Source organism: Anguilla anguilla, chromosome 13 (assembly GCF_013347855.1).
Source record: "Anguilla anguilla isolate fAngAng1 chromosome 13, fAngAng1.pri, whole genome shotgun sequence".
Taxonomy (NCBI): Eukaryota; Metazoa; Chordata; class Actinopteri; order Anguilliformes; family Anguillidae; genus Anguilla; species Anguilla anguilla.
In genome coordinates, this window is record NC_049213.1 from 2,900,001 (window position 1) to 2,919,405 (window position 19,405).

The 19,405-nt window shown below is 47.8% G+C and overlaps 1 protein-coding gene across 2 annotated transcripts in view; it reads right to left on the bottom strand.

The window, feature by feature from the left end:
* gnas (GNAS complex locus) overlaps nt 1-19,405 on the bottom strand; it is a 77,564-nt gene that overhangs the window by 23,574 nt on the left and 34,585 nt on the right. For both annotated transcript variants that reach the window (XM_035388282.1, XM_035388283.1), the window contains exons 3-4: nt 11,840-11,894; nt 11,442-11,561 (exon numbers count right to left, since the gene is read on the bottom strand). In XM_035388282.1, the coding sequence (XP_035244173.1) occupies nt 11,442-11,561; nt 11,840-11,894 (175 nt within the window). The remainder of the gene's footprint in view (nt 1-11,441; nt 11,562-11,839; nt 11,895-19,405) is intronic.

A 19,405-nucleotide genomic window follows, 5' to 3' on the forward strand; every position in this document is an offset into this window, starting at 1 on the left:
GGGAAAGAGACAGAGAGAGAGAGCGAGAGTGAAAGGGGGGAGAGACAGAGAGATTTTTAAAAATTATTGTATTCACCGTTTCACCTAATTAACACAACATTACACCAGCTAACATACACAAGAATACTACACACACACACACACACACACACACAAGTTGTATTCTGTTCATATGTTTACTGGACATATGCTTTGGCAAAATGTATATATGTATATATATATATATATATATATATATATATACGTCATGCCAATAAAGCTTATTTGAATTTGAATTTGAGAGGGCTGAAGGCCAGAAGACACACCTAGGTTCCCATGATTCATCTTCTCCATGACACCCCACTCCTGAGCAGACCTTTTGCCCTTTTAGCAGGCTAACAGTCAATACAAGTCTGTGGTCATCCCAAGTATTTTATGGGGTGGTGGGGAGGGGAACTACACAGAATTTCCTTCTAAATAAATAAGCAAAATCGCAAATAACCACACAAAAGGATGATTAGGCGAATGCACACAACACAGAGAGAGCACTGGCATTTAACTTAAATCGCGTGTGAAGCTTCTATTTCTGCACTGTCACTGCCCTACGTGGGACATGGAACGCCTGGAGACTCGCTGGATTCACAGATGCTGATGGCCCTGTGTGTCCCAGGCCAGCCTCTCCCCGTCTGACACCTCGCCCGGCCAGCCGGGGGAATCCACTTCATTAAACACAAGCCACTCGACACGAGCCGAGACCCGAGGCACAAGTCAGAGCCGGCTCGGCCGACAAACTGGGAACACCGTGAGCATGATTCTGTTTGCTGCTTCTAAAAAAACCCCCCAAAAAAACACTGAGATACTTAAAATCGGTTGCCCTCCACAGCTACCTGTCTGTAAATGTCTAACATGCGATTAGCAACTTCAGTTTATCTCCTACATTCAGCCCTCTCGCTTCCTTTCTTAAATTTTTTACTCTATTACTCGGTTTGACTATTTTCTCCCACTTGCAAAATCATGCATGAAAAGTGCTGTAAAAAAAGTTTATGATTAGTTCATCGATTGAACACACTTGCTTTCTTAAAAAAAAAGTTTTAATTCATATCCTCTCTCCATTTCTGATCAACTAGACATATCTCCCCCCCACCCCCCCACACAGAAAAAAGCAGCACAAACCCAACTGTCAGAGTAACAGAGGCTTCCTTTATAACCAGTCACATGCAGTTTGGGGGGTGGGGGGGAGGTGGCCATCGGCAGTAACTCCTTATTACATTACTGTGGGCTACCCACAATCCTCTGGGCTGAGACTGAATGCTATCTTGTTTCTTTCTGTCCATGAGCTTTTAGTCACGGCTGTCTTCCTTTACTTCCTTACTTGTGATCAAAGATGGCCTCACACGCAAAGACAAAGGTTCGTTCGCTTTGAGCATCTTGCAGCATTTGGCTTGGGTCTTTAGAAAAAGTACTCCTCTACACCGCAGTCCACATAAAACACACGGAAGCACGCAGCGCTGTCATAACCGTTAAACATTCTCTTTACCGCTAAACATTCTCTTTACCAAACCTTACTGGTGGCACTGGGTCAGTAAAGGGTATGCACTGTAGAGTTAGGGTAAGGGCTCTATAAAGGGTACGCACTGTAGAGTTAGGGTAAGAGCTCTATAAAGGGTACTCATTGTAGAGTTAGGGTAAGGGCTCTATAAAGGGTACGCACTGTAGAGTTAGGGTAAGGGCTCTATAAAGGGTACGCACTGTAGAGTTAGGGTAAGGGCTCTGTAAAGGCACTGTAGAGTTAGGGTAAGGGCTCTATAAAGGGTATGCACTGTAGAGTTAGGGTAAGGGCTCTATAAAGGCACTGTAGAGTTTGGGTAAGGGCTCTATAAAGGCACTGTAGAGTTAGGGTAAGGGCTCTATAAAGGGTACGCACTGTAGAGTTAGGGTAAGGGCTCTATAAAGGGTACGCACTGTAGAGTTTGGGTAAGGGCTCTATAAAGGCATTGTAGAGTTAGGGTAAGGGCTCTATAAAGGGTACGCACTGTAGAGTTAGGGTAAGGGCTCTGTAAAGGGTACGCACTGTAGAGTTAGGGTAAGGGCTCTGTAAAGGGTACGCACTGTAGAGTTAGGGTAAGGGCTCTATAAAGGGTACGCACTGTAGAGTTAGGGTAAGGGCTCTGTAAAGGGTACGCACTGTAGAGTTAGGGTAAGGGCTCTGTAAAGGGTACGCACTGTAGAGTTAGGGTAAGGGCTCTATAAAGGGTACGCACTGTAGAGTTAGGGTAAGGGCTCTATAAAGGGTACTCACTGTAGAGTTAGGGTAAGGGCTCTGTAAAGGCACTGTAGAGTTTGGGTAAGGGCTCTATAAAGGGTATGCACTGTAGAGTTAGGGTAAGGGCTCTATAAAGGGTACTCACTGTAGAGTTAGGGCAAGGGCTCTGTAAAGGCACTGTAGAGTTAGGGTAAGGGCTCTGTAAAGGCACTGTAGAGTTAGGGTAAGGGGTCTATAAAGGCACTGTAGAGTTAGGGTAAGGGGTCTATAAAGGGTACTCACTGTAGAGTTAGGGTAAAGGGTCTGTAAAGGGTATGCACTGTAGAGTTAGGGTAAGGGCTCTATAAAGAGTACTCACTGTAAAGTTAGGGTAAGGGCTCTGTAAAGGCACTGAAGAGTTAGGGCAAGGGCTCTGTATAGGCACTGTAGAGTTACGGTAAGGGCTCTGTAAAGGAACTGTAGAGTTCGGGTAAGGGGTCTATAAAGGCACTGTAGAGTTAGGGTAAGGGGTCTATAAAGGGTATGCACTGTAGAGTTAGGGTAAGGGCTCTGTAAAGGCACTGTAGAGTTAGGGTAAGGGATCTATAAAGGGTATGCACTGTAGAGTTAGGGTAAGGGCTCTGTAAAGGCACTGTAGAGTTAGGGTAAGGGCTCTGTAAAGGCACTGTAGAGTTTGGGTAAGGGCTCTATAAAGGGTACGCACTGTAGAGTTAGGGTAAGGGCTCTGTAAAGGCACTGTAGAGTTAGGGTAAGGGCTCTATAAAGGGTATGCACTGTAGAGTTAGGGTAAGGGCTCTATGAAGGCACTGTAGAGTTAGGGTAAGGGCTCTATAAAGGGTACTCACTGTAGAGTTAGGGTAAGGGCTCTATAAAGGGTACTCACTGTAGAGTTAGGGTAAGGGGTCTGTAAAGGCACTGTAGAGTTAGGGTAAGGGCTCTGTAAAGGCACTGTAGACTTTGGGTAAGGGCTCTATAAAGGGTATGCACTGTAGAGTTAGGGTAAGGGCTCTATAAAGAGTACTCACTGTAGAGTTAGGATAAGGGCTCTGTAAAGGCACTGTAGAGTTAGGGAAAGGGCTCTGTAAAGGCACTGTAGAGTTAGGGTAAGGGGTCTGTAAAGGCACTGTAGAGTTAGGGTAAGGGCTCTGTAAAGGCACTGTAGACTTTGGGTAAGGGCTCTATAAAGGGTATGCACTGTAGAGTTAGGGTAAGGGCTCTATAAAGAGTACTCACTGTAGAGTTAGGATAAGGGCTCTGTAAAGGCACTGTAGAGTTAGGGCAAGGGCTCTGTAAAGGCACTGTAGAGTTAGGGTAAGGGCTCTGTAAAGGCACTGTAGAGTTAGGGTAAGGGGTCTATAAAGGCACTGTAGAGTTAGGGTAAGGGCTCTGTAAAGGCACTGTAGAGTTAGGGTAAGGGGTCTATAAAGGCACTGTAGAGTTAGGGTAAGGGGTCTATAAAGGGTATGCACTGTAGAGTTAGGGTAAGGGCTCTGTAAAGGCACTGTAGAGTTAGGGTAAGGGATCTATAAAGAGTATGCACTGTAGAGTTTGGGTAAGGGCTCTATAAAGGGTACGCACTGTAGAGTTAGGGTAAGGGCTCTGTAAAGGCACTGTAGAGTTAGGGTAAGGGCTCTGTAAAGGCACTGTAGAGTTTGGGTAAGGGCTCTATAAAGGGTATGCACTGTAGAGTTAGGGTAAGGGCTCTATAAAGGGTATGCACTGTAGAGTTAGGGTAAGGGCTCTATAAAGGGTATGCACTGTAGAGTTAGGGTAAGGGCTCTATAAAGGCACTGTAGAGTTAGGGTAAGGGCTCTATAAAGGGTACGCACTGTAGAGTTAGGGTAAGGGCTCTATAAAGGGTACGCACTGTAGAGTTAGGGTAAGGGCTCTGTAAAGGCACTGTAGAGTTAGGGTAAGGGCTCTATGAAGGCACTGTAGAGTTAGGGTAAGGGCTCTATAAAGGCACTGTAGAGTTAGGGTAAGGGCTCTATAAAGGGTACGCACTGTAGAGTTAGGGTAAGGGGTCTATGAAGGGTACTCACTGTAGAGTTAGGGTAAGGGGTCTGTAAAGGCACTGTAGAGTTAGGGTAAGGGCTCTATAAAGGGTACTCACTGTAGAGTTAGGGTAAGGGCTCTATAAAGGGTACTCACTGAAGAGTTAGGGTAAGGGGTCTGTAAAGGGTACTCACTGTAGAGTTAGGGTAAGGGCTCTGTAAAGGGTACGCACTGTAGAGTTAGGGTAAGGGCTCTATAAAGGGTACTCACTGAAGAGTTAGGGTAAGGGGTCTGTAAAGGGTACTCACTGTAGAGTTAGGGTAAGGGGTCTGTAAAGGGTACTCACTGTAGAGTTAGGGTAAGGGCTCTATAAAGGGTACTCACTGTAGAGTTAGGGTAAGGGCTCTGTAAAGGGTACACACTGTAAAGTTTCCAAATAAAGTGGGAGGGGTAGACTGATGCGGGAATTGTGGAAGTGTGTGTGAGACTGCCTCAATTACCCCTTACCCCATCCCTTTAAAACCAAAAGGGGGAAAAACACATGGAACATCTCAGCAACTCGTGCCTGCCAAATCCATCCATCCAAAGGTGTGTCTGCGAACACAGAAAACCACACCCCACCCCCCTGCAGCCCCCCCCCACCCCCCCGGCTTGATGCACACGCGAGTCCAACCCAAACCGTACCCAAGGGCTCATTCTCCCGATTGGCAGGACTTCAGACTCGCGGTGCGTCCACATGAAAGAGAAAAGGGCCTAGGGCAGGCAAAGCTAACACAAAGCATCCTCACAATGTAGCTGAGAGATACAGTGGCACTGTCATAATGCAATAACACTGACAAAACATTCCAGTAACATTGAGAGAACATTCTGTGTTAGCAGGGGGGGGCGATCTGGCCCCCCAGTACTGCCACTGGTTCTCATTCTAACCAGGACTGATTCAAACCTGGTGAGTTAACCCTCTGGCCAATCAGTGGCATCAATTGATCGACTATCAGGGAGAAGAGAAAACCAGCAGCATGGTGCAGGGGTCAGGATCGGGGGGGGGGGGGGGGGGGGGGGGATCAGGACTTGCATCTGCTGATCAACACTTTCAAATTCACCAAATTTCCACAATTTAATTCGCTGTATCACTGAACACAGTGCCAAGTGTTGGACACTTGGGTACTTGTTGGGTACAAGTGCTGGGGAGAAATCGTAAGCGTGATGCAGGCACATACAGACTAAATGAGAAAGGAACATATTCAGAACGTTATTTTTTTCGGCACCTTTCTCCAGAATAGCTTGCTACAATTATGAAACACAACTTCACACAGTTTCCCATCAACGAGAAGTTCATCTGAATATCAGAGAAATCATGATTGCCAGCCTATCACAAATGAGTAGTGCAAACTTTAAATACCGACAGAAAAACCCACTGACTCATTTAGCTAAGCTACATCAGCTCTTGCTCGCAACCAGAAATATTTTTTAAACCAAGAAGACGAATATTACGGATGTATTTAAACACTATTGGCCTCATTTACTGAGACCTGTTACCACACCTACAGTAAAACTAATAACACAACTAACGACCGGTACAAATAAATACTGCGACCAATCGCTGGTCAGGTTATCGGTTTTGCGTGAGCTGAAAGGTTTTGCACATGCTAAAGGGCTTAGCACACCCATGTGTATGCGTATATGACACGCAGCATGCTGTACTGTGTCAGAAGCAGAAGTATATTTAATAGCGTTAATGCTCGAGCCCCAGCCCACCTTTCTGAAAATGATCTATTTATAGCCGGCTATGAAACCCAGGCCTCGTAGACAATTTGGCTTAATTAAGCTTAGCTGACGCACCGTCCAATTCATGCTCGCAATCGAGTTTCCAAACAGGCGTTCAGGCCACGATACGACTCATATGATTCCCAGCATTTGTGTATAATATTTCTCAGTGAGTCTTTCTAAGAACAGTTAACCCCTCCCTCCCAACACCCTATCCCCCCACCCCCCCCACACCATCCCCACCCCCCCAGCCTGGAATTAATTGTATCTCAGCACAGCACACAGCACAAAACTTTACTTAAAAAGGCCAAAAGCATAAACCGTCTACCACAGTCACGCCGCTGACCTCACGCAGCCCTCTGTGTTTGCATCGGGAAGCTGTGGACACCATTTGAAGAAAATGCGAGGGCCCGTCCAATTCTAATGTGCCGCCCAACTGACACAAAACGTTCTCAAAATGCTGTCGCCATGTTGTGGCAATGTTATAACACTGACAAAACATTCCAGTAACACTGTCAGAACATATTTTGTTAGCTGGGTGGCAGCACATCACGGTTTTAGCAAGGCTACGGTAACCAATTTAAAGGGGAACTCCACAAAGAAAATAATAATTTGGTACTTAATGTTTTACCCTAAGAACAACTGGCATGACCTGTAGGTCATGTGCCTGCAGAAGAGCCGTTAAAGTGATGATGTCATCGGGGTGTAACTCTGCTGTCCCTATCACTGAAGTGCATGGAGGTGTCTTCTGAATTGGAAAACACTGTAATAGCGACAAATGGTGAAGTTGCAATCACAATATTTATGACATTACTGAAATACAGAACTAGGCTGGTGTTTTAGTTTAATCTAAATGTGGAGAGAAAAAATTATCCTTAGCGTGCAAGAAGTGTTTACTGTAGCCTTCAGTGATACTGATGCAGGTCCTGCAACAGGACTGTCTGAGATTCAGCACCACAGAAAGGTCATTACATCAACGGCCCTCACCAGTTTCCACATAACTTAGCAGAACCAATCAGATTGCAGGAAATGAATCTCGCGAAGTGTGATTCCCCTTTCCACACACGTAACAGAGACTGTGTTTCCAGGGGTCAGGACAGCCCTCACAGTGACATTCCTGCTTCTCGAGGGTGTCTTCAAGGCTTTAATGACCCTTGACCTTTGACCCACGCACACTCGCAAACAAGCTCTTTTATTGGCTTGTCTTTGGAAAAGGCAGAAACGGAATGCTACAGCGCAGGCAAGTGGACCGGCAGCGCACACAGTGCAACCCTAACGCTGCGCCACTGAACACCAGCACCACTGAACACCGGCACCACGGAACACCGGCACCACTGAACACCAGCACCACGGAACACCGGCACCACTGAACACCGGCACCACTGAACACCGGCACCACTGAACACCGGCACCACGGAACACCGGCACCACTGAACACCGGCACCACGGAACACCGGCACCACTGAACACCGGCACCACTGAACACCGGCACCACGGAACACCGGCACCACTGAACACCGGCACCACTGAACACCGGCACCACTGAACACCAGCACCACGGAACACCGGCACCACGGAACACCAGCTCTGAACACAAACACAATCGCCCAACTCTGAACACAAACACAATAGCCCAACTCTGAACACAAACACAGTAGCCCAGCTCTGAACACAAACACAGTAGCCCAGCTCTGAACACAAACACAGTAGCCCAGTTCTGAACACAGTAGCCCAGCTCTGAACACAAACACAGTAGCCCAGTTCTGAACACAGTAGCCCTGCTCTGAACACAAACACAGTAGCCCCGCTCTAAACACAAACACAGTAGCCCACTCTGAACACAAACACAGTAGCCCCGCTCTGAACACAAACACAGTAGCCCTGCTCTGAACACACTAGCCCCGCTCTGAACACAAACACAGTAGCCCTGCTCTGAACACACTAGCCCCGCTCTGAACACAAACACAGTAGCCCTGCTCTGAACACAAACACAGTAGCCCCGCTCTGAACACAAACACAGTAGCCCTGCTCTGAACACAAACACAGTAGCCCCGCTCTGAACACAAACACAGTAGCCCTGCTCTGAACACAAACACAGTAGCCCCGCTCTGAACACAAACACAGTAGCCCCGCTCTGAACACAAACACACTAGCCCACTCTGAACACAAACACAGTAGCCCAGCTCTGAACACAAACACAGTAGCCCACTCTGAACACAAACACAGTAGCCCAGCTCTGAACACAAACACAGTAGCCCAGCTCTGAACACAAACACAGTAGCCCACTCTGAACACAAACACAGTAGCCCCGCTCTGAACACAAACACAGTAGCCCACTCTGAACACAAACACAGTAGCCCACTCTGAACACAAACACAGTAGCCCAGCTCTGAACACAAACACAGTAGCCCAGCTCTGAACACAAACACAGTAGCCCACTCTGAACACAAACACAGTAGCCCACTCTGAACACAAACACAGTAGCCCAGCTCTGAACACAAACACAGTAGCCCCGCTCTGAACACACTAGCCCAGCTCTGAACACAAACACAGTAGCCCAGCTCTGAACACAAACACAGTAGCCCAGCTCTGAACACAAACACAGTAGCCCAGCTCTGAACACAAACACAGTAGCCCCGCTCTGAACACAAACACAGTAGCTCCGCTCTGAACACAAACACAGTAGCCCAGCTCTGAACACAAACACAGTAGCCCAGCTCTGAACACAAACACAGTAGCCCACTCTGAACACAAACACAGTAGCCCCGCTCTGAACACAAACACAGTAGCCCACTCTGAACACAAACACAGTAGCCCACTCTGAACACAAACACAGTAGCCCAGCTCTGAACACAAACACAGTAGCCCAGCTCTGAACACAAACACAGTAGCCCACTCTGAACACAAACACAGTAGCCCACTCTGAACACAAACACAGTAGCCCAGCTCTGAACACAAACACAGTAGCCCCGCTCTGAACACACTAGCCCAGCTCTGAACACAAACACAGTAGCCCAGCTCTGAACACAAACACAGTAGCCCAGCTCTGAACACAAACACAGTAGCCCAGCTCTGAACACAAACACAGTAGCCCCGCTCTGAACACAAACACAGTAGCTCCGCTCTGAACACAAACACAGTAGCCCAGTTCTGAACACAAACACAGTAGCCCAGTTCTGAACACAAACACAGTAGCCCTGCTCTGAACACAAACACAGTAGCCCACTCTGAACACAAACACAGTAGCCCACTCTGAACACAAACACAGTAGCCCTGCTCTGAACACAAACACAGTAGCCCACTCTGAACACAAACACAGTAGCCCCGCTCTGAACACAAACACAGTAGCCCCTCTCTGAACACAAACACAGTAGCCCCGCTCTAAACACAAACTCAGTAGCCCAGCTCTGAACATATTCACCTGCTGAATGCTAATGTCCGTCTCAAAGCGAGCCGCCACACTCCTAGCTCAGCGGCATTAGAGTAGTTTGGGTAGTTTTTTTCAGCAGCGTAGTCTTTTACTTATTTATTTCTACATACAGTAAATTTATAGATATTTTGCTGAAGCCTTTCATGCCAAGCACCTGCGTAGCTCTCTGACGCAACGTTAGACGACATCGATGCCCTGTTCTGAACCACGGCCCAGCGCAGGTGAGCGGGGATTTCCCAGAATCCTGCAGGGCAGGCCAGGTACGCTCCCAGAGAGAGCCGGCCCGGGTCATTAAGCGTAATCATCGTGCTAACGAGCGGCGCAGCGCTCGGCGACTCGCTCTCAGGTGAGGGGCTCTTTCAATTACCTCAGCAAGCCCCCGGGGAGCGCACCTGCTAATGATGCTAATTACACTAGCGCAGAGCCAGGAGGACCCGCGGCTCGAACCGCCAGCTTTCTCCCTCTCCCTGTGCCTGTCTCTCCCTCTCTCTCTCTCCCTCTCCCTGTGCCTGTCTCTCTCTCTCTCTCTCCCTATCCCCGTGCCTGTCTCTCTCTCTCTCTCTCTCTCTCTCCCTCTCCCTCCCTATCCCTGTGCCTGTCTCTCTCACTGTCTCTCTCTCTCTCCCTCTCCCTCTCCCTCCCTATCCCTGTGCCTGTCTCTCTCTCTCTCTCCCTATCCCTGTGCCTGTCTCTCTCTCTCTCTCTCCCTATCCCTGTGCCTGTCTCTCTCTCTCTCTCCCTATCCCTGTGCCTGTCTCTCTCACTATCTCTCTCTCTCTCCCTGTGCCTGTCTCTCTCACTCCCTCTCTCTCATAAACCACAGGTCACTGGATAAGGGGCTCTATTAAATGAACAGAATGTAAATAAGGATCTGAAGTAATAAAATCACATGCTAAGAATGAGCAGCAATCAACATTAAGGCACCACTGAATTACTGTTCTGGTAAAAGTCGGCTAAGGTGGGGATTCGTTCCCTGCTGTTCCCAGCTCTGTGACCAGGCGGTCTCAACCAGTACAGCAGGGGGCGTGAACCAGGTGAGGGTGAGCCAACGCGGGTCCACCAATCAGCACACTCCGTCAGTGTTTCAGGGGACCAAACCAGAGTGCTCAGACTTCCCCTTCACACACGCTGGAAGTCTCTCCAGTGAGCGTATACCAGTCAGGCTCCTCAGCTTCAGCCATCGCTAAGGCTGCTGGGAAACAGAACGCCACTGCTGCTTCCTGCTAACTCAGGAAGTCAGTCCGAGTCAGAGCTGGCTTCCCAAACGCTCGCCAGTGTTTCTGGCTTCACTCCGATGCGGAGGCCTTTATCAGACACTCTGATCCAGAGTGACTAGCATGGCTCTCACAAAAAAGTGCCATTTTTTCATACAACCCATTTTACATAGCTGCGTATTTTTACGAAGAAATTCACATAATACTGAAGCAAGCCACGTTAAAAGCCACAATGACATCCCCACCAGGGATTTTAACCTGCGCCCTCAAGAGTTATAAACACAGTGTCCTACCTATGGAAGCCCCCACTGCCACCCCCCCCCCCCCACCCCCCACCCCCCCCCACCCCCACCCCCCACCCCCCCCCCCCCACCCCCACCCCCACCCCCCCCCCCCCCCCCCAATCGGGTTTGAGCGCTCCTGGCCTTTAAGGGGGAGGCGGCCAGCCAGACTCACTCAAACCCCGCCTTACACAAACAGTTCAGAAGCCAAGGGGAAGCGAAACGCCAAAACAGGAAGAGACCCCTGACCCCTGACCCCCTATACCCTCCTTTCACCCACGAGCTGTCAATCCCAAACCCGACCAATCCGCGCACAGCAACCCGGGACCGCCTCCCGAAGGGTGTCACTCAGAGGAAGCCCCGCCTTCCTCACTGGTGCTGCACTGACCCCCCCCCCCCCCACACACACACACAATACCTCCCTTTTAAAATACTTTAATTCTGTACCTGGGTCCATCCGAGAGTGAGTGTGTGTGTGAGTGTACGCGTGTCCAGAGGTGGCTTTCAATACTCACAGATGGAAATTCAAAGTCCTTCTGATTGGCTAAGTTGAGGATGTACTCGATTCGGAACTGGTTCTCGGGATTGGCTAGCTGGACCGGAGGCGCCAGCGTGCTCATGGCTGCCACTATTGTCTGAAAGGCGGGAACACAAACACAGTGAAACAGCCCGTTCAGTCCAACACGGTCAACACATCTGCGCCTAGTCACTGCTTAGAACAATCTTTATCTAAGCCTAATAACAAATTCATAATTAGATAAAAATGTCTAGCAACAAGAACTTCTGATTGCTCAAGAGGATCAACATTGTGGTATATGGAAGGATGCTATCAAAAAATGACCCCTTGATACAGTTAAATTCTTTATATTTGCACAACATCACTCATGCTGGCTGAAAAAGCGGACCAACTTACCTCTATAGCTTCTTTAATGTTATTTTTAATGTCCTGAATTTTCAGTTTTTTCTCTCTGCAAAGCAAAAACAGGAGAATCAGATGAAATACGAACGCGAGACAGGCAATGCATGAGAAGCAGTTTGCAGAGAGAGCCACAGGGATGCACAACATGGCCGCAACAAAATTACCACAGCGCTGACATCGCCTCACCAACATCACCCTGAGCACTGACATGGCCTTACCAACATCACCCTGAGCACTGACATGACCGTACCAACATCACCCTGAGCACTGACATCGCCTCACCAACATCACCCTGAGCACTGACATCACCTTACCAACATCACCCTGAGCACTGACATGACCTTACCAACATCACCCTGAGCACTGACATGGCCTTACCTACATCACCCTGAGCACTGACATGGCCTTACCAACATCACCCTGAGCACTGACATGGCCTTACCAACATCACCCTGAGCACTGACATCGCCTCACCAACATCACCCTGAGCACTGACATGGCCTTACCAACATCACCCTGAGCACTGACATGACCGTACCAACATCACCCTGAGCACTGACATCGCCTCACCAACATCACCCTGAGCACTGACATGACCTTACCAACATCACCCTGAGCACTGACATGACCTTACCAACATCACCCTGAGCACTGACATCACCTTACCAACATCACCCTGAGCACTGACATGACCTTACCAACATCACCCTGAGCACTGACATCACCTTACCAACATCACCCTGAGCACTGACATGACCTTACCAACATCACCCTGAGCACTGACATGACCTTACCAACATCACCCTGAGCACTGACATGACCTTACTAACATCACCCTGAGCACTGACATGACCTTACCAACATCACCCTGAGCACTGACATCACCTCACCAACATCACCCTGAGCACTGACATGACCTTACCAACATCACCCTGAGCACTGACATGGCCTCACCAACATCACCCTGAGCACTGACATGGCCTCACCAACATCACCCTGAGCACTGACATCACCTTACCAACATCACCCTGAGCACTGACATGACCTTACCAACATCACCCTGAGCACTGACATCACCTTACCAACATCACCCTGAGCACTGACATGGCCTTACCAACATCACCCTGAGCACTGACATGACCTTACCAACATCCCCCTGAGCACTGACATCACCTTACCAACATCACCCTGAGCACTGACATGACCTTACCAACATCACCCTGAGCACTGACATCACCGTACCAACATCACCCTGAGCACTGACATGGCCTTACCAACATCACCCTGAGCACTGACATCACCGTACCAACATCACCCTGAGCACTGACATGGCCTTACCAACATCACCCTGAGCACTGACATCACCTTACCAACATCACCCTGAGCACTGACATGACCTTACCAACATCACCCTGAGCACTGACATGACCTTACCAACATCACCCTGAGCTCTGACATCACCTTACCAACATCACCCTGAGCACTGACATGACCTTACCAACATCACCCTGAGCACTGACATCACCTTACCAACATCACCCTGAGCACTGACATCACCTTACCAACATCACCCTGAGCACTGACATCACCGTACCAACATCACCCTGAGCACTGACATGACCTTACCAACATCACCCTGAGCACTGACATCACCTTACCAACATCACCCTGAGCGCTAACATCACCTTACCAACATCACCCTGAGCGCTAACATCACCTTACCAACATAACCCTGAGCACTGACAAGACCTCACCAACATCACCCTGAGCACTGACATGACCTTACCAACATCACCTTGAGCACTGACATCACAGTACCAACATCACCCTGAGCACTGACATGACCTTACCAACATAACCCTGAGGACTGACATGACCTTACCAACATAACCCTGAGCACTGACATCACCTCACCAACATCACCCTGAGCACTGACATGACCTCACCAACATCACCCTGAGCTCTGACATCACAGTACCAACATCACCCTGAGCGCTGACATCACCTTACCAACATCACCCTGAGCACTGACATGGCCTTACCAACATCACCCTGAGCACTGACAAGACCTCACCAACATCACCCTGAGCTCTGACATCACAGTACCAACATCACCCTGAGCGCTGACATCACCTTACCAACATCACCCTGAGCACTGACATGGCCTCACCAACATCACCCTGAGCACTGACATCACCTTACCAACATCACCCTGAGCACTGACATGGCCTTACCAACATCACCCTGAGCACTGACATGACCTTACCAACATCACCCTGAGCACTGACATGACTTTACCAACATCACCCTGAGCACTGACATCACCTTACCAACATCACCCTGAGCACTGACATCACCGTACCAACATCACCCTGAGCACTGACATGACCTTACCAACATCACCCTGAGCACTGACATCACCTTACTAACATCACCCTGAGCACTGACATGACCTTACCAACATCACCCTGAGCACTGACATCACCTTACCTACATCACCCTGAGCACTGACATCACCTTACCAACATCACTCTGAGCACTGACATCACCTTACCAACATCACCCTGAGCACTGACATCACCTTACCAACATCACCCTGAGCACTGACATGGCCTCACCAACATCACCCTGAGCACTGACATGACCTTACCAACATCACCCTGAGCACTGACATCACCTTACCAACATCACCCTGAGCACTGACATGACCTTACCTACATCACCCTGAGCACTGACATGACCTCACCAACATCACCCTGAGCACTGACATGACCTTACCAACATCACCCTGAGCACTGACATCACCTTACCAACATCACCCTGAGCGCTGACATCACAGTACCAACATCACCCTGAGCGCTGACATCACAGTACCAACATCACCCTGAGCTCTGGTTACTGACAGTGAGGCAGTCAGGTGCTGCTCTTTAGTGCCAGTAAGTGTCCCTCGGTCTGCCGAGAGCGGCGCACTCGTGATCCTGGCACTGCAAGAGTTCACACAGGCCGATAACGCCTTACATCAAGGCGACCAGAAAACATGCCAAACCTCACTGCAATAAAAAAAAACATCCCACTGCGACCTCTTCCCGACCCCCTCCAATGGGTACGTTCACAAATCAGTTAATTTTATTAATTTAAATGCAGCAATACAGCTTTATCCAATCTGTATATGTGCACAAATCAGCCTTTACAAAACATTTTTACATGGGGGAGTGAAATGTAGCCAAGGGGCAAAGTTTTAAAGCCAGAGAGAGATTAGCCTGAGGGAGGTTAGACTGAGAGAGAGGAGCCTGAGGGAGATGAGCCTGAGTGAGACTAGACTGAGGGAGATTAGCCTGAGTGAGATCAGACTGAGGGAGATGAGCCTTAGTGAGATTAGCCTGAGGGAGATGAGCCTGAGAGAGATTAGACTGAGAGAGATTAGACTGAAGGAGACGAGCCTGAGTGAGATTAGCCTGAGAGAGATGAGCCTCAGTGAGATTAGCCTGAGAGAGATTAGACTGAGGGAGATGAGCCTGAGTGAGATTAGACTGAGGGAGATGAGCCTGAGAGAGATTAGACTGAGGGAGATGAGCCTGAGAGAGATTAGACTGAGGGAGATGAGCCTTAGTGAGATTAGCCTGAGGGAGATTAGACTGAGGGAGATGAGCCTGAGTGAGATTAGACCGAGGGAGATGAGCCTGCTTGCTTAATTCATGGTGCGTCACCAACATACAGCTGGCATGTGACTAGACCACTACAAAAGTTTTTAAATGAATTAATCAATCAATCATTTTTTTAAGAATCATTTCCTTTCACTGTGCATCACAGACCTTTTATTTTTAAAAAACGGAAGGACGGACGAACAACCCGAAAACATAATGCCTCCGGCCACGGCTGTGCCGTCACAGAGGCATAAAAAATATTATTAATACAGTGCAGCAGTACAGGGCTTGCAGACTGCATTCAACAGAATGAAACCACAAGCAGCACTGCAAAACAGGAAAAACACCCAGTTTGGTTATTTGCATAAAAAATTAACTTAATGCAGAAATATTAATACATTTTGAATGTACCAGCGAGTACTGCACGTGTCTCTTTCATTTCCTTCAAATTATTTAAAATGCATCAACCACCCATTCCAACACATATACATCCAGGGCTAAATTTACTGAAATGCTTTTATGACAACAACATAAGAACACAAAAACAAAAAACTAAATATGAACATAGCGTAAGCCTAAAGATGTCTTTGGCAAGCAAACATCCTGACCAGAACCACCACAGCAAACACCCTGAGCACAACCACTACAGCAAACACCCTGACCACAACCACCACAACAAACATCCTGACCACAACCACCACAAGAAAACACCCTGACCACAACAAACATCCTGACCACAACCACCACAGCAAACATCCTGACCACAACAAACATCCTGACCACAACCACCACAGCAAACATCCTGACCACAACAAACATCCTGACCACAACCACCACAACAAACACCCTGACCACAACAAACATCCTGACCAGAACCACCACAGCAAACACCCTGAGCACAACCACTACAGCAAACACCCTGACCACAACCACCACAACAAACATCCTGACCACAACCACCACAACAAACACCCTGAGCACAACCACTACAGCAAACACCCTGAGCACAACAAACATCCTGACCACAACCACCACAACAAACACCCTGACCACAACAAACATCCTGACCACAACAAACATCCTGACCACAACCACCACAACAAACACCCTGACCACAACCACCACAACAAACACCCTGACCACAACAAACATCCTGACCACAACAAACACCCTGACCACAACAACAACCTGACCACAACAAACACCCTGACCACAACAAACATCCTGACCACAACAAACACCCTGACCACAACAAACATCCTGACTACAACAACAACCTGACCACAACAAACATCCTGACTACAACCACCACAACAAACACCCTGACCACAACAAACATCCTGACTACAACCACCACAACAAACACCCTGACCACAACAAACATCCTGACTACAACCACCACAACAAACACCCTGACCACAACAAACATCCTGACCACAACCACCACAGCAAACATCCTGACCACAAACAAACACCCTGACTACAACCACCACAACAAACATCCTGACCACAACCACCACAACAAACACCCTGACCACAACCACCACAGCAAACATCCTGACCACAAAAAACATCCTGACCACAAACAAACACCACAAGAAACATTCTGACCACAACCACTACAGAAAACATCCTGACCACAACCACTACAGCAAACATCCTGACCACCACCACTACAGCGCATAGCCTCCTGTATGATGGCTACAAACAGCACGTTAGCCTTCAGAATAACCTTTAGCTGCGTGTCACACATCGGACAGGCTGTTACATCGAACAGGCTGTGACATCGGACAGGCTGTTACATCAGACAGGCTGTTACATCGGACAGGCTGTGACATTGGACAGGCTGTGACATTGGACAGGCTGTGACATCGGACAGGCTGTTACATCGGACAGGCTGTTACATCGGACAGGCTGTTACATCGGACAGGCTGTTACATCGGACAGGCTGTTACATCAGACAGGCTGTTACATCGGACAGGCTGTTACATCAGACAGGCTGTTACATCGGACAGGCTGTGACATCGGACAGGCTGTTACATCGGACAGGCTGTTACATCAAACAGGCTGTTACATCGGACAGGTTGTTACATCGGACAGGCTGTGACATCGGACAGGCTGTGACATCGGACAGGTTGTTTTCAGTCTCTGTGGCGTTCTAGGCTCGCAATGAAAACAAGCAGCAGAATCGCAAGTTCTCACTTGGAGGGAGGGCTGGGGTTCGAGGCGTATAACGACAGCATCGATCGAACCATTTTATTCTCACTAACCCCATGTTAAAGAAGCACTTTGCTGGCGACAGTTGTCCTGTATAAAGCAGCACAGCTGCAATGATCTGCGCACCAAACAAAGCTGGAAAACAGGAATTAATAACAAAATGAAGAGAAACATTGAAAGGAGAAAGAAAGAGAGAGAGAGAGAGAGAGAAATCCCTCTTGCTTATTTGGTTAGGTGGACTGAGAATGCCCCATTTACATTTTCAACATTTTACATTTTAAAAATCACATAAGGAGTGTGTGTAGTGTGTGTCTGTATGTTTGTGGTTGTGTGTGTGTGTCTGTATGCATATATGTGTGTGTGTGCATGTATCTGTGTGTATGTGTGTGTATGCATCTGTGTGTGTGTGTGCGTGTATGCGAGTGTGTGTGTGTGCATCTGTGTGTACACTGAGGACAGGAGGATCTCACAGGTGTCTGACGTGTGCCTCAGTGATGATTCATAGAATCCGAGAATACATTCATTCACCTTCCAGTAAACGATTACACGCGAACTAACATATCAGTTTAAAGGTCCGGGAAACAGGATTCAAACTGTGGTTATATTCCCCAGAAGTGACAACTGATTGTCTTCTTAATATTTCTTTCACATTTTTAACCCAGTAATAACTATTAAATCATTATAAACACTATTAGATTATCTTGACCTGTTCAGCAGACAAGGACAGGGTGGGCATGTATCCTGCGCCTGAGTTATATTCATATCTGTAAGACACGTCATATGTAAACCATTCCTCATTGCTAGAGCCGGTTAGAGCAGACTGTCCTATGCATCAACATTACACTACCAGACAAAACAAAAGAAAGCAGCATAAACTAGGCTTTACCATCATGTAGTTAAACCTGAAAGTCATTCAATGTGTAATAACTTTGTAACACTGAGCTACTGTACACTAACATTAAACTCTACAGCAGTCTGAAACTCTGGACATTACACTCAAATAAAGAAAGGCTTTGATTCTACATCTAAGCTTGAAAGCTATTCAATTATCGCTAGTAAACGGTAGGTCTACTGACTGATCCATCACGTGTCTGTTCTGCAACAAGTTCCAGGCAAAAATGGCCACTGCAAATACTAACTGTACGGGTTGGTGCAATATTTCAGTGCCTGTGGGCTCCAGAAATAAAACCCATTTCTTGCAGGTCTTTTCAGTTTTTGGGGAAAGAAAAAAGCGTATTGCTTTCTGTGCAAGGGGCAATGCTAAGGCATTTTCGACTTAGCTTGCCTTGCCCACTGAGTGGCAAGAGGATAACTTATATATTACAAGTAGGAAGGATTTCACTGGGCTTAGCGTTTTTGTTACCTAGCTAACACTCTGTTAACTCCACCCACTGAAAACCTACCGTTTAGCCCAGGGGGAAAGCAAGCCAACTTTTTTATTCTTTTTTGCAAGAATCATTTAAAAATATTTCTGAGCTGTTTGTGAATGCAAAAAAGTATTAAAAAGACATATCAGCAAATAAATCATAGGTTTCAGTTTCTTGCCGTCCCCTTTGTGATTTAAACTCCAATGCATTACAGTCACTTGGTAGACAGTCTTATCCAGAGCGGCATGTAGCGGAGAGCATCAGGGTTACTCGGGAATACAAGAAAGTACAGTATCACGAAGATGATAAATATCAATAAATAGGTGATAAAT